At 40.6% G+C, this 14,462-nt stretch overlaps 2 protein-coding genes across 3 annotated transcripts in view; both read right to left on the bottom strand.

The window, feature by feature from the left end:
* The window catches only part of LOC118419950 (sialin-like), a 7,090-nt gene extending 556 nt beyond the window's left edge, over nt 1–6,534 (bottom strand). Inside the window, exons 1-11 of the mRNA XM_035826643.1 lie at nt 6,420–6,534; nt 5,602–5,799; nt 5,300–5,383; nt 4,982–5,137; nt 3,665–3,752; nt 3,400–3,486; nt 2,719–2,846; nt 1,613–1,762; nt 1,013–1,145; nt 649–893; nt 196–336 (exon numbers count right to left, since the gene is read on the bottom strand). Of these exons, the coding sequence (XP_035682536.1) occupies nt 196–336; nt 649–893; nt 1,013–1,145; nt 1,613–1,762; nt 2,719–2,846; nt 3,400–3,486; nt 3,665–3,752; nt 4,982–5,137; nt 5,300–5,383; nt 5,602–5,799; nt 6,420–6,515 (1,506 nt within the window). The 5' untranslated portion in view covers nt 6,516–6,534. The remainder of the gene's footprint in view (nt 1–195; nt 337–648; nt 894–1,012; nt 1,146–1,612; nt 1,763–2,718; nt 2,847–3,399; nt 3,487–3,664; nt 3,753–4,981; nt 5,138–5,299; nt 5,384–5,601; nt 5,800–6,419) is intronic.
* The window catches only part of LOC118419947 (sialin-like), a 25,023-nt gene that overhangs the window by 7,968 nt on the left and 2,593 nt on the right, over nt 1–14,462 (bottom strand). Inside the window, exons 2-12 of one of the 2 annotated variants that reach the window (XM_035826637.1) lie at nt 13,890–14,087; nt 13,619–13,702; nt 13,301–13,456; nt 12,453–12,540; nt 12,169–12,255; nt 11,767–11,894; nt 10,498–10,647; nt 9,875–10,007; nt 9,511–9,755; nt 9,073–9,213; nt 7,338–8,516 (exon numbers count right to left, since the gene is read on the bottom strand). In XM_035826637.1, coding sequence (XP_035682530.1) covers nt 8,421–8,516; nt 9,073–9,213; nt 9,511–9,755; nt 9,875–10,007; nt 10,498–10,647; nt 11,767–11,894; nt 12,169–12,255; nt 12,453–12,540; nt 13,301–13,456; nt 13,619–13,702; nt 13,890–14,087 — 1,506 coding nt within the window. In that variant the 3' untranslated portion in view covers nt 7,338–8,420. Of the gene's footprint in view, nt 1–7,337; nt 8,517–9,072; nt 9,214–9,510; nt 9,756–9,874; nt 10,008–10,497; nt 10,648–11,766; nt 11,895–12,168; nt 12,256–12,452; nt 12,541–13,300; nt 13,457–13,618; nt 13,703–13,889; nt 14,088–14,462 lie in introns of those variants that run through there. The other variant, XM_035826638.1, reaches the window with a different exon arrangement.

The following is a 14,462-nucleotide window of genomic DNA, read 5'->3' as shown; positions in this document are numbered from 1 at the left end:
AGTCTGCTATCGCATCATTCGGAAGAGTTAAGATACAGATGAAGCCGATCTAACCTTGGGATTTGAACCAAGCCAACATCTCCGCAAGGAAAATCGGATTGTTCTGGTCGAATCGCGCCTCGTCATCACAAGATAACTTTAATGTTATTTTTCTTTAGTTGAAAAAATCACCATAAGGAAGCATTCGGTACTAACCTTATCAAAGGAGTTTTTGTCGCCCACAACTCGAGCCCAGGGCTGGACGTCAGTGCGCATGAACACCGCGGTGAAAATCCCTCCCACGCCCTGAATGGCCGCTCCTATATAGAAGATTGCGGACCAGGCAGCAGTGGTTGGCTGGAAGAGTCCATGCATGGCAAGTATTATACATCTGTTCATGCCATGTTCATATCTATGCGTAGATATCCCAATAGAGCTGTAGAACATTATGTCACCAACGCTTGGATAAGTGATTGCTATAGATATATCTCTTAGGATTAGCTCCAGTCGACGGATGGTTTAAAATGGAAACATGTTGAATGTATTGCAGTTTGAAACTACCGTCCTTTGACTTGATATCCCAAAAGACCCTGCTTTTGTTGAAGCCAGCGGATATAGGGTACCTCGCAAATATATGTTAACTAGCAGTACTAACACATGTATACTAACATAATTATCTGTGACAAGTCCGACCAACAGCGGGGCGAAGATGCCAGCGACTGTTCCTCCCGTGTTGGCCAGAGCGAAGGTCACTCCGCTGAACCTTGGCGCGAACTCAACATGGACGGCCCGGAATCCTGCCACAGTCAGGCTGTTGAAACCCTGTGTGATACACAGCAAGGCGACAGCAGAGACAGGGTCACATCCAGTCAGGTTCGCCAGGATCACTCCGCAGATCACCATACCGGTATACCCTGTGTTGAGAGAGCCATCAACAACAATATATAGTCTGCATTATATAGGCCGAGTGTGCTCATATATTGTGCAGGTAGACAAGCGTTTTATAAACTTGATCTTCTGTTGCAAAGCTTACCTGTAATAACGAGTCCCCTTCTTATCCACACTTTAGGGATTTTCCCGATTTGAATCAAGCGGTCAGCTGCAGCACTTGACGCCGACATGGAGACCATGGCAATGACAAAAGGAAGAGCAGACAGCAAGCCGTTCTGGAGAAGAGTGAGCAGGTGTTATGGGTATTGTAGAACTGCAAGAGCTAGACTAAACTGTGTCAATCATTCAACTTAAAGCGGACTGAAGAAATAAGTTTGTTCAGGTAAGACTTTGTTTACATGCTCCTTTTGTGACTGTTGTTATATTCCTCTAATAGCTAGTCATCTGGTCGGTAGGTCTTATGCAAAAATTATTTTTTTCACAACCAAACGTTCCAAAAACGGCCCTCTAATACATACTGTGTGCAATGTGTCTTCTTTCGTCAAATTGTGTGGAAAAAATACGGAGCTGAGGTACTACAGTAAAAACACATTTGTCTGATATTTGTAATCTCGACTGAACAAGAGCCACTTTGGTCCAAAGTGGAATACTGGTGAAAACCATATTTTTACGTACAATGTATATGTAGTGGCAAACGGACACAGCAAAGGTAATTAAGAAAAGTGATAGGAAACAATCTTACGGTTTTGATGTTGAATCCCAACACATTCTGCATGTAGTTCGGCAGTTGGGTAGTCAGAAAGAAGACTCCCCAGTTCGAGCTGAACTGTCCAATGACGAGTGCCCAAACTGGAGGCGATGTGAGTATTTTCAGCCAAGGAACTGTTGGTTTCTGTTGGAAAGGAAATTGTGATCTGCACTGTATATATTGTGTAGTGAATGCCTTAATTAGACCTGGCAGACCAATCAAAAGCATTGACAACATAAGATTTATAGCTATATATATTCATCTCTCTTACTGGTGAATTAATGTGATAGAGGTATGCTTTCACATTTTTTTCACCAGCAGACATAACTTTTTTTCTTCTTACTTGTGGCTTAATGTGACACAGGAGTTTTATCGCATTTTTTTCACTAGTAGACCAAATCTATCCATCTTCCTAATGAATTAATATAATAGGGGAGTGCTTTCACATTTTTTCAGTTGTAGACCAAATCTATTTCTCTTACTAGTGAATTAATGTGATAGAGCGCTGCTATCACATTTTTTCCTAGTAAATAGATAATTTATTCCTCTTACGAGTAGTTACTAATGTAATAAAGGGAAGCTACCACTAGTAGGCACAAATTTATTCGTCTTCCTCCTGTGATAGCACCCCTCTATCACATTAATTCACTAGTAAGAGGAATAGATTTGGTCTACTAGTGAAAAAAAAATGTGATAGCACCCCTCTAACGAATTCACTATAGCTAGTGAGAGGAATTGATTTGGTTTACTATAGTGAAAAATGTGATAGAACCCTCTATCATATCAATTCACTAGTGAGAGGAATAAATTTGCGTCTACTAGTAACAAAATGTGAAAGAACAACTCTATCACATTAATTCACTAGTAAGAGGAATGGATTTATGTCTACTAGTGAAAAATGTGATAGCACCCCTTTATCACACTAATTCACTAGTAGGAAGTATAAACCGGGTCTAAATGAACTGGTGAAATAATGTGAAAACATTGTGACAGCCATTATCACGTATAAGGCGTTAACAAGATTTTTGACTGAAAATGTTTTTGAACTGAAATAATGTGATAAATAGGCCGTACTCTACACGTATAAAATAAAATCATACCTGTCGTCCCTTTGTCCCGATACCATCTTCGATGTACTTCTGTTCTTCCTCCAGGATCCGTGGATGTTTTGCAGGCGAGTCGTAAGCCAGAAGAAACCATGCCACCAGCCAGGCTGCTACGGAAGCTCCTATAAACAAAAATCCGTAGAAATGCACAGGAACATTTTAAAGTGTGCTGGAATATGTTGGTGAACTAACAGGTACTATTCCAGAGAAAGCCTCCACTGGGCTAAAAACGTTATCGGAAACAAAGGTCTGTCCACTACTATACAGCATATAGCTAAAGGATTATTCTCGACTCAATGGTGCTCAAAGGTTTAGCCATGGTACCTACCGGTAAGACCTAATGACAAACACAGAATCATCAATATTGTGTTTCCCTTCATGGAAACCCTCCATGGTTACTGGTTATGTAGCAAACACCCTGTGGTATTCGATTACAGTATGTAGGAAGTGGCAGGATAGAGCTGGAGAGGCTTGTCATAATATCTAAGAATGTTTTTGAATAACAATAAACAGAGCAGTAGTTTGTAAGGCTAGACCATTTGAAGAGTAACATTATGTTTTTATTTGGATATGCTACATTTCCTGTCTAACTATATAGATTTGTTTCTGCGAAAAGAAAGCCTTCTTTGCGGATCGAGATATATCGATAATTCCATTTCTAACACTTATTCTCACCCGGAATATAGAAGATATACTCCCAGCCCAACTCGGCAGCTAGGAAGGACGACAGTGGGTAGTTGATGATGTTACCAAGGGATATCCCTACATTGAGGTGAAGATTGACAAAGTATACTACATTAATAGACAGGCAAGCGCAAAGCTAAAGGTTCAAACAAATCATAAATGGCTGGACGTAATTTAATCTGCCCTTTTACTTGCATGCGATACTGAACATGAGATAGTGTGGTTCAATAGAGGAACAAAATATCCAAGTTATTACCTAAGTAGCTAATTGCCAGCAGTTTTGTCCTTTCAGTAGGAGGAGCCCATCGGCCCCAGATTCCGTACAGGGAAGGGAACAGAGCTCCCTGGAGTAGAAGGGTGTTGAGGTATTTTTAGTAACGTCGGTGGCAAAACAAACTGATTTTGAAGAGGATGAAAGTTTGTCGTTTTTCACTAATTAACATGAGTGAAAAATACCACGATTATTTCACTATAACTGTCTTGAAAGCATCCATTTACTCGAATTTGGTTACACCACTTTTAAGGCCCCCTCTCACTACACTCGCGTCCCGCTTGCATCGCTGCGGGGTTCATTCACTGTGTCACTGTTGTGTTATTTTCGCCGATTTTCTGTTGCGCTCACACTTACTTGCGTCACTGTTGCGTTTCTAGACTAAATGAACAGGTTATCGGAAGCCGCAGTGTTGTCAATGTATGAAGATCACTGTAAAATGATGAAAATGCCTCAAAATGAGATTTATAACGAAATAATTTCCCTTGTGATGATGCATAATATGTTACATATGTTATATGATAACCTTGAAAGACGTTTACAGTAAAAGAAGTGACCCAAATGAATGGACACGAACCATATACCACATTTGAGTCCATCGCTTATGTGTTTTGCAACAAGTATGTGTAATGGTGTGTGTTTATAGGTTCATTGAATAATTTTCAAATTTCACAAATAAAAAATCTTGATATTTCCTACGTTTTAATAGGAAATAGACAAAATATAACCTTGACACTGTTGAAGGCATGTTGGCGTCACTGTTGTGTCACTGTTGTGTTACTCTTGGGTCACTGTTATAACTGAATCAAAAACCGCTGTAAAATGATATCTAAAATGTATCCAAAATAGCTTTCAATAATAAAAGGACGTTTACTTTTGATACTTGGTGCCAAATAAACAAAATATAACCTTGATACTGTTGAAGGCATGTTGGCGTTACTATTGTGTCACTGTTGTGTTACTCTTGGGTCACTGTTGTGTCACTCTTGGGTCACTCTTGGGGCATCTTGCCACTTGCGTTATTTTTTAACTTTCAAAAAAACGTCGCGCTTGCTTGTGTCACCTCTAGGTTCGCTTGTGTCACCTCTAGGTTCGCTTGCGTCACCTCTAGCGTGACGCGAGTCTAGTGAGAGGGGGCCTTTAGTGTTGATTTAAAACACATACAATAAAGCGTATCTTAGCTTGCTTATCATTAGCTAGCCAATGATTTTAAATATTCGTCTTTTTACAAACATTTGTTTTTGTCAAAATGATTGTCTGAACTAACAAAAGGGTCAGGATGTATACGCGTGTATAACTTACCCCCACCAGCCCCATGCAGAATCTGACCGCGAAGATCGCCCAAGGACTCGTCCGTGATGCTACGGGACTGAGAGCGTTCAGGACCGATCCAACCAACATGCTCGTCCCGTACACAATCTTGCCGCCAAACTTCTGCTCCAAAACACCTCCTACCACCTACGATCGGAGAGATAAGAAATACTTTCCAAACCAAGCACCAAAATAATCCATTGTTGTTAAGCTATGCTGGTACGGAATACATGATGTATATCTTCCAAAACATTAGCTGAAAAAATACTTAACGTTACATGTATCAGTCACTGAGTCTCAATCGCTCACCTGTGTGAAGATGTAGCCATAAAAGAAGGCACCAAGTATGACTCCCTTCAGGCTCTCACTCCAGTCCAGTTCCCCTTGATCGTTCTGCACATGCAACAATACAAAAGGTCACAACATGACAACGTTAACAGTGTTCCAATAACACCTACAGTCAACATCACATAATTAGATACCCCACTACCCTGTCGCTGGCCCTGAGTTTGTGACAAAAGCTTTTTTCATTTTTTTTTTCCTGTGTGTTGAATAATGTAATTTTATAAAAATCAGACTAAGAACACTGTTACCAGGGACTATGTTCCCACCTGAGCGGATGTATTTCCTGATCCACTGCTCGGACAGAGCTGGTAGGTGTCAGTTTGATTGACAGGTGTCACTCTTGATGAACTGTTCACCATGACAACAACGGCTAAAGCGAATCCGTCCCTGGACATTTTCATTGCGATGTGGCCAACGAAAAACAAGGCTGCCAAGACGTACCGAGCCGGGATTCTGTCGGCCAGCTATAGCACAAACAGTGTAAAAAAACGTTGGTAGGAGGGTCAATTGAGAGAAAAGTGGTAATCACTGCGGTGAATATATTCTTGCACCGGTGTATTTGTTCACATACTTTAATCAAGTTTGGCTGATGACACAAATAAAACCTAAAGTAGTTTGTTGTTGGGTACGGTGGCACCTCTATGTCATACTTGATAGTTTCCTAATAGTGCATCGTATTTGAGATGGGTTTTGCCCATAAGGCAACATAGAAGTACACGCACTGTCACAAGACTGGAAGACTGTGTGATTTTATGCCAAAAGATTGAGTAGGCCCTGTATGGAGTTACATTCTCTTTGAAAAGATCTATTTGTAAAGATGTTAATAATTCTGTTTTCCGATGTCAAATGTGTCAGCAGAATGCATTAATGGTTAACTACTTTGTACTGACACTTCAACACCAAGGCTGGTTCGAATTCCTAATGTACTCGACCCAGCTGAGATGTGAAGCCCCAACTATTCCATTCAAATTATACTGTTCAGCAATCGTTGTACCATATGAGCATGGTCAAGTGATACATGCAGAAAGTTATCAGTGTTCTAACGTAGACACACACACACATAAATGCGTTTTACATAACTTACCAGACAACAGCCTCCTTTCTCAGAGTCCCGCTCTGACTTTGTCTCAGTTTTGCCGCCCGCATCTGATGACGTCATGTCCTTGCCTGTTGCATCCATTTTCCAAATTTCTGCCAGACACAAGGTACATCACGTTCACCAAAAAGTAGTTACTCAAGCAACTGGATATGGGTTTGGAAACGGTCAAAACGTTTCCAAAACCATATCCAGTTGCTTGAGTAACTACTTTTTGGTGTATCTTATTACCTGGATGTCTAACCTACATCGGTACATCACGTTCGTTACGTGCTAAAAAATCATTGTGCCTGAAGTAAAAATCAAAAATGTGTGCTATATGAACGCAATCAAGGCATTATAAGCTCTATACTATTTTAGAATACATACCTTTACATTCACAGTCTCAGATCGTGCAATTAACGTACTTGCGTCCCTGGCAGCACTGGCACCACTGGCGTTCTGACAGGCCGAGAGGTTAGACCTTTAACGTAACGTGCAGGCGTATACCAGGCACCGACTGACAGCACTGGCGTTCTGACAGGCCGAGATTTTAGACCTTTAACGTAACGTGCAGGTGTATACCAGGCACCGTATGACGAATTACGTGACTTCTTTGTTATACCTGCTTTGGATCAAACATTGCATGTGCGTAGAATGACTAACATGCAACATAGATTTCGTCATTCTTCTAGCAAGCGTAATATTGCAATTGAATAATGGTGATCTTTGTTTGTCCTCGACGTACGAAGAAGCACATTTGTTTCTTTGTCTCATTGACCACAACAGAAAATAGGAATAAAATATTTAAATAATTTGTGTCCCTATTTTATGGAACAACCACAGACAAGTCAAGCTGCAAGGGGAGACTACAAATCCTCACAGGAAGGACAACACTACGAAAGGCGTGGCTCCACCCATAGTTAAACCATTGAAACTAATGCCTGTATAACAATACATGGCAAAAGTAACTAAAGCTACCCGTACATTCCAGTACATATGACACGTATCTAAACAGGTACCATATAACTTACTTATTAGAAGAGACAATATTTCTTTGCATCTTGAGCCTGGCATCACTGGTACTGGCGTTTTGACAGGCCGAGATGTTAGACCTTTAACGTAACGTGCAGGTTTATACCAGGCACCGACTAACGAATCATGTGACTTCATTGTGCTATCACTGCTTTGGATCAAACATTGCATGTGCGTAGAATGACCAGGCATAATACTCTCACCTTCGGACCATTACAAGTAGATCAAGACTTTAGCTACTTTTAACTTGCGTTATACCGGGAGGGTACACACATGTAGTATGTATTAAATGTTTGGCTGGCTGTAACAATGGCTGTCAAACAAGCTTGATGTAAAACTCAAGTGGTAACCTGAGAGGTTTGACATGTGCCGCGGTAGATATTTGCCACAGATATGATACACTTCTGACATAAACATGCAACATAGATTTCGTCATCCTTCTAGCAAACGTAAGATTGCAATTGAATAATGGTAATCCTTGTTTGTCCTCGCCGTAAGAAGAAGCACATTTTTTTCTTTGTCTAATAGACCACCATAGAAAATAGTTATAAAATAGTTAAATAATTTGTGCCCCTATTTTATGGAACAACAAACAAGTTAAGGGGTGAGTACAAACCCTCACAGGAAGGACAACACTACTACAGGCATGGCTCAACCCATAGTTAAACCATTGAAACTAATGCCTGTATAACAATACATGGCAAAAGTTAATAAAGCTACCCGTACATTCCAGTACATATGACACGTATCTAAAAAGGTATCATATAACTTACTTATTAGAAGAGATAATATTTCTTTGCATCTTGAGGACGATGTCTTTATTGTTGTTGGAATTGTAAATGTTAAGTATTTTGTAATAGTCAGCGGACAGCATAGGCAGTTATAGTACATAAAATCACGAGCTAGTCCTATATTTATCCAACACAACTTCTTAATGTGATTGCCCCTCAGTATGCAGAATCACGGCAAGTCTTCTCATAATTTCGTGTTTTGCATCTCCACAACCTTCGTCGGCATCTCGGCGTGTTCATTCGCGATGACGAGGTCCTTCGAGCCGGCCAGCTCGACATTCTGCATAAAAAACATGTAAGAACAGTTAGTCTGGCTACGTTCTCCAGTCGATATGAGATCGTGTGGCGTGATCGGCAGCTCCGGATTGGGCTCAGGCCCAAGAGGTCCCGATGTCGAAACCTGCCATGTCACCGATCTTGTGCCCGTGGGAAAGACTTTCCTCACTTCACTCAGGTAAAAATGAGTACCTAGCTTCTGCTAGGGGCGTCCCTCAGATAGGACATAAAATGGAGATCTCGGATAGGACATAAAATGGAGAGTTAAAGAACCCACCACACCTTTCGAAAAAAGAGTAGGGACATGCCTTCTATAGCGTCATTCGGAAGACTTAAGATGCCATTGAAGCCGATCTAAATTTGGGGTAGAAAATGTTTATTTGTAACTAGATCCAAATCTCCTCTATCGGTTGATGAACTAACCCAAGAACTCTGCTAGCTAATTAATATAAATAGCATGGTTGTTCGGGTCGAATCGCGTCTCGTCATCACAAGATATATAACTCCAATGTTATTTTCTTTAGTTGTAAAATCACCATAAGGAAGCCTTCGGTACTAACCTTATCAAAGGATCCTTTGTCTCCCTCTCCCCGAGCCCAGGGCTGGACGTCAGTGCGCAAGAACACCGCGGTGAAAATCCCTCCCACACCCTGAATGGCCGCTCCTATGTAGAAGATTGTGGACCAGGCGGCAGGGGTTGGCTGGAAGAGTCCATGACAAGTATTATACATCTGGTCATACCATTGACTCAGGTAGATGTCCAAATAGAGCTGTAGAACATTATGTCACAGAAGCTTAGACAAAAGTGATTGCTAAATATATAGCATCTGCTCCAGTCGACGGACCGTTGTTTAAAATGGAAATATGTTGAAGGTGTTGCAGTTTGAAACCACTGTCCATTGACTTGATATCCCTAAATACCCTGTTTTTGTAACCAGCGGATATAGGTTACCCCGCCAATAAAGGTGAACTAGCGTTACTAACACATGTGTACTAACATAATTATCTGTGATCAATCCGACCAGCAGCGGAGCGAAGATGCCAGACACTGTTCCTCCCGTGTTGGCCAGAGCGAAGGTCACTCCGCTGAACCTGGGCGCGAATTCAACATGGACAGCACGGAATCCCGCCACAGTCAGGCTGTTAAAACCCTGAGTGATACACAGCAGGGAGACAGCGGCGGCAGGGTTACATCCACTCAGGTTCGCCAGGATCACTCCGCAGATCACCATGCCGGTATACCCTGTGTTGAGGGAGCCATCAACAATAAACAACATTAAGTCTACGCCATATAGGCCAGGTGTGCTCATATTGGTAGACTGAAGTTTTAGAAACTTGATCTTGAGTTGCTGCAATTCTTACCTGTGATAACGAATCCCCTTCTTATCCACACCTTGGGGATTTTCCCGCCTTGAATCAAGCGGTCAGCTGCAGCACTTGACGCAAACATGCAGACCATGGCAACGGCGAACGGAAGAGCAGACAGCAAGCCGTTCTAGAGAATAGAAAGCAGGTACTATTGGTCTAGTAGAATTCCAAGAGCTAGACTAAACCATGTCAATCCTTCAACAGTAAGTAAACTGAAGAAATAAGGCTATGTTCTCCGTATCTCCTTTCGTGACTTTATGACTTTTGCCATATTCCTTTAATAATCATCTGGTCGGTAGAGGGTCTCATGGAAGAAAATTCTTCTTTTTTTCTTTAGACGTTGCTCAACTGTCAACACGACAGCTACTCTGGTATCTTTGGCCGACCAATACATACTGTGCACCGTTTTTTCTTTCGGCATATTGTTTGCAAACAAATGACCTAACGGAGGTACTTCAGTAGGGTAATCTCTCTGATATTTGTCATATTGACTGAGCAGCTTTGGTTCAAAATTCAATCCGTGGAATCTATTTGCCTCTTAACAATGTATACTTTGGTCCAGAGGCAAACTGACACAGAAAAGGTAATTAAGAAAAAGTAATTCAAAACGGACTTACGGTTTGGATGTTGAATCCCAACACATTCTGCATGTAGTTCGGCAGTTGGGTAGTCAGAAAGAAGACTCCCCAGTTCGAACTGAACTGTCCCATGACGAGTGCCCAAACTGGAGGCGATGTGAGAACTTTCAGCCAAGGAACTTTTGGTTTCTGTTGGACAAGAATTGGTGATCTGCACTGTATATATTGTGTAATGAATGCCTTGATTAGACCTCGCAGACCAATCAAAAATATTGACAACATTAAATTTATAGCTATATATATTCATCGCTCTTACTGGTGAATTAATGTGATTCCGAGCGAGCTCGCCGGAGTGAGTGAGTGAATGTGATAGAGGTATGCTATCACATGTGTATTTTTTCACCAGTAGACATTTTTTTCTTCTTTGGGATGCTATCGCATTTTTTCACTAGTAGACCAAATCTATTCCTCTTACTGGTGAATTAATGTGAAAGAAGGGTGCTATCACATTTTTACTAGTAGACACAGATTCATCCCTCTTACGAGTGAATTAACATGATAGAGGGGCACTATCACATTAACTGTACTCTTCTGGTGCATTACTGAGATAGAGGAGTGCCATCACATTTTTTCACAAGTATACTAAATCGATTCCTATAATTAGTAAATTAATGTAATAGATGGCGCTATCACATTTTTACAAGTAAACAAAACTTTGACTTAATGTGATTGAGGGGAGCTGTCACATTTTTTCACTAGTGTGCCAAATCAATTCCTCTTACAAGTGAATTAATGTGACAGAGTGGAGCTATCACATTTTTTCACTAGAAGACACAGATTTATTCCTCTTATTCCTCTTGTGATAGCACCCCTCTATCACATTAATTCACTAGTAAGAGGAATCAATTGATCTACTAGTGAAAAAATGTGACAGAACCTCTACCATATTAATTCTTTAGTGAGAGGAGTGAATTTGCGCTTGCTAAATTTTCAGTTACAAAATGTGAAAGAACCCCTCTATCACATTAATTCACTAGTAAGAGGAATAAATGTGTGTCTACGAGTGAAAAATGTAATAGCACCACTTTATCACACTAATTCACTAGTACAAAGTATAAAGCGGGTCTAAATAAACTGGTGAAATTATGTGATACCATTGTGACAGCCATTATCACATACAAGAGGAAACAAAAAGGTTTCGGAATCTTTTTGAACTAGAATACTAGTAATGTGATTAAGTACTCTACACGTAATTAAGTAGATTGTACGTAATCAGACAGTCTGCATGTGAAGAAAATGAATTCATACCTGTCGTTTATTTGTCCCGATACCCTCTTCTATGTACTTCTTTTCTTCCTCTAAGATCCGTGGATGTTGCGCAGGCGAGTCGTAGCCCAGGAGAAACCATAACACCAGCCAGACTGCTGCGGAAGCTCCTATGAACAAAAAAGGCACAGAAATCCATTGAAACATTGTGGTGTTCGGTTACAGTATGTAGGAAGTGGCAGGATAGCGCTGGAGAGGTTGGTCATCAGATCTAAGAATGTGTTTGAGTAATCATAAACAGAGCAAAAATTTGTTAGTCTAGACCATTTAAAATTATGTATTTATTTGCAAATGTTATCACAGTCTATAGTTCAAACATATGACTTTGTATCTGCGAAAAGAAAACCTTTACGGTGAAAGTCACATTTTAACACTTGTTCTCACCAGGAATATAGAAGATATACTCCCAGCCCAACTGGGCAGCCAGGAAGGACGACAGTGGGTAGTTGATGATGTTACCAAGAGGCAACCCTACATTGATGTGATGATGGAACAAAGTATACCACATTAATAGACGTCAGTGCAAAGGTTGAAACCAATCATAAATAGCTGAACGCAAGCTGATGAGTATTTTACTTTCATACTGTCCTAACTGCCCCAACACCATTCGTTGTAATGTACGATAGTGTGGCCCAAAAGAGGAACAAAACATTCAACGAAGTTGTTACCTATGTAGCAAATTGCCAGCAGTTTTGTCCTTTCGGTAGGAGGAGCCCATCGGCCCCAGATTCCGTACAGGCAGGGGAACAGAACTCCCTGGAGTAGAAGGGTGTGGAGAGGTATTGTTCATTCAGGTACTTAAATTGCTACATTTCCTTGTATTGTTGTTGTTGTTTTTTCTAGAATATTTGCTAAGCATGATTTGTTAATGTACTATCTATTGATTTGTTATTACTTTGACAGATGACTTCATTCATGTCACTTGCTACATTGCCTTATCGTTGATCACCTAATTGTTTCTACTCATTTATGATTTGTAATAATTTTTTTCAAATTTGCCTTATTGGTAATCATCTAATTGTGTTTTGTTACCATTTGTTTACCTTTCCGATTATTTCATTTGAATTGTTAGGAGGAGGGCTCCTATAAGCCTTTTTTTGGCTTCTACCTCTCTCCCGCACGGTTTTTTAAGTATCATTTATCTTTATTCTATGTACGCCATTTTTTTATGTGCAAATAAATAAAATCAAATTGTTAGTAACGTCGGTGGTAAAACAAACTGATGTTGAAGAGGATATAAGCTAGGTCGTCGCGCATATTATCCGCCGCTATAGATATTCACATTAATATGAATAAAATAAATATCACGATTATTTCACTATCATCCATCCATCAGTAAAATTTGGTTAAACCACTTTTAGTATTGATTTAAAAACACAATAAAGCTTCTCTTGGGTGGCTTATCATGACCAAGCCAATGATTCTACATGTTCGCCCCTTTACAGACATATTGTCTTGCCAAAGGTATTGTCTGAACTAAAACAGGGGCCAGGATGTACAGCCGTGTATAACTTACCGACACCAACCCCATGCAAAATCTGACCGCAAAGATCGCCCAAGGACTCGTCCGTGATGCTACGGGACTGAGAACGCTCAGGACTGTTCCTAACAAAGTGCTCGTTCCGTACACAATCTTGCAGCCAAACTTCTGTTCCAACAAACCACCTACAACCTACGATCGGAGAGATAAGAAATACTTTCCAAACCAAGCACCAAAAGAATCCATTACTGGTAAGCTATGCTGGTACGGAATACATGATGTATATCTTCCAAAACATTAGCTGAAAAAATACTTAACGTTACATGTATCAGTCACTGAGTCTCAATCGCTCACCTGTGTGAAGATGTAGCCATAAAAGAAGGCGCCAAGTATGACTCCCTTTATGCTCTCACTCCAGTCCAGTTCCCCTTGATCGTTCTGCACAAACAACAGTAGAAATCATCAAATATGACCCCTAACACATATAACCAAAGATACTACTTGATATCTAACAGCAGATACCTTACTACCCTGTCTTTGGCCCCGAGGTTGTGATTGTCTCAGTGTTGTAATTGTATTAAAAAAATCAGACTAAGTACACTGCACCAATGGAATATTTTCCCACCTGAGTGGATGCATTTCCTGGCCCACTGCTCGGACAGAGCTGATAGGTGTTAGTTTGATTGACAGGTGTCACTCTTGATGAACTGTTCACCATGACAACAACGGCTAAAGCGAATCCGCCCCTGGATATCGTCATTGAGATGTGTCCAACGAAAAACAAGGCTGCCAAGACGTACCGAGCCGGGATTTTGTCGGCCAGCTGTAGCACAAACAGTGTAAAAAAACGTTGGTAGGAGGAACATTTGAGAGGAAAGTGGTAATCACTGCGGTGAATATATTCTTGCACTGGTGTATTTGTTCACATACTTTAATCAAGTATGGCTGATGACACAAATAAAACCTAAAGTAGTTTGTTGTTGGGTACGGTGGCACCTCTATGTCATACTTGATAGTTTCCTAATAGATCTAATCTTATTTGAGATGGCTTTTGCACAAAAAGCAACATAGAAGTACACGCACTTTCACAAGACTGGAAGACTGTGTGATTTTATACAAAAAAAAATGAGTAGGTCCTGGATGGAGTTGCATTCTCTTTGAAAAAATCTATTTGTAAAGATATCATACAATTCTCTCT

The sequence above is a fragment of the Branchiostoma floridae genome, chromosome 7, assembly GCF_000003815.2.
Source record: "Branchiostoma floridae strain S238N-H82 chromosome 7, Bfl_VNyyK, whole genome shotgun sequence".
Classification (NCBI taxonomy): domain Eukaryota; kingdom Metazoa; phylum Chordata; class Leptocardii; order Amphioxiformes; family Branchiostomatidae; genus Branchiostoma; species Branchiostoma floridae.
Note: the sequence above shows the minus strand (reverse complement) of the source record. Positions and strands in the feature narration are given on the sequence as shown.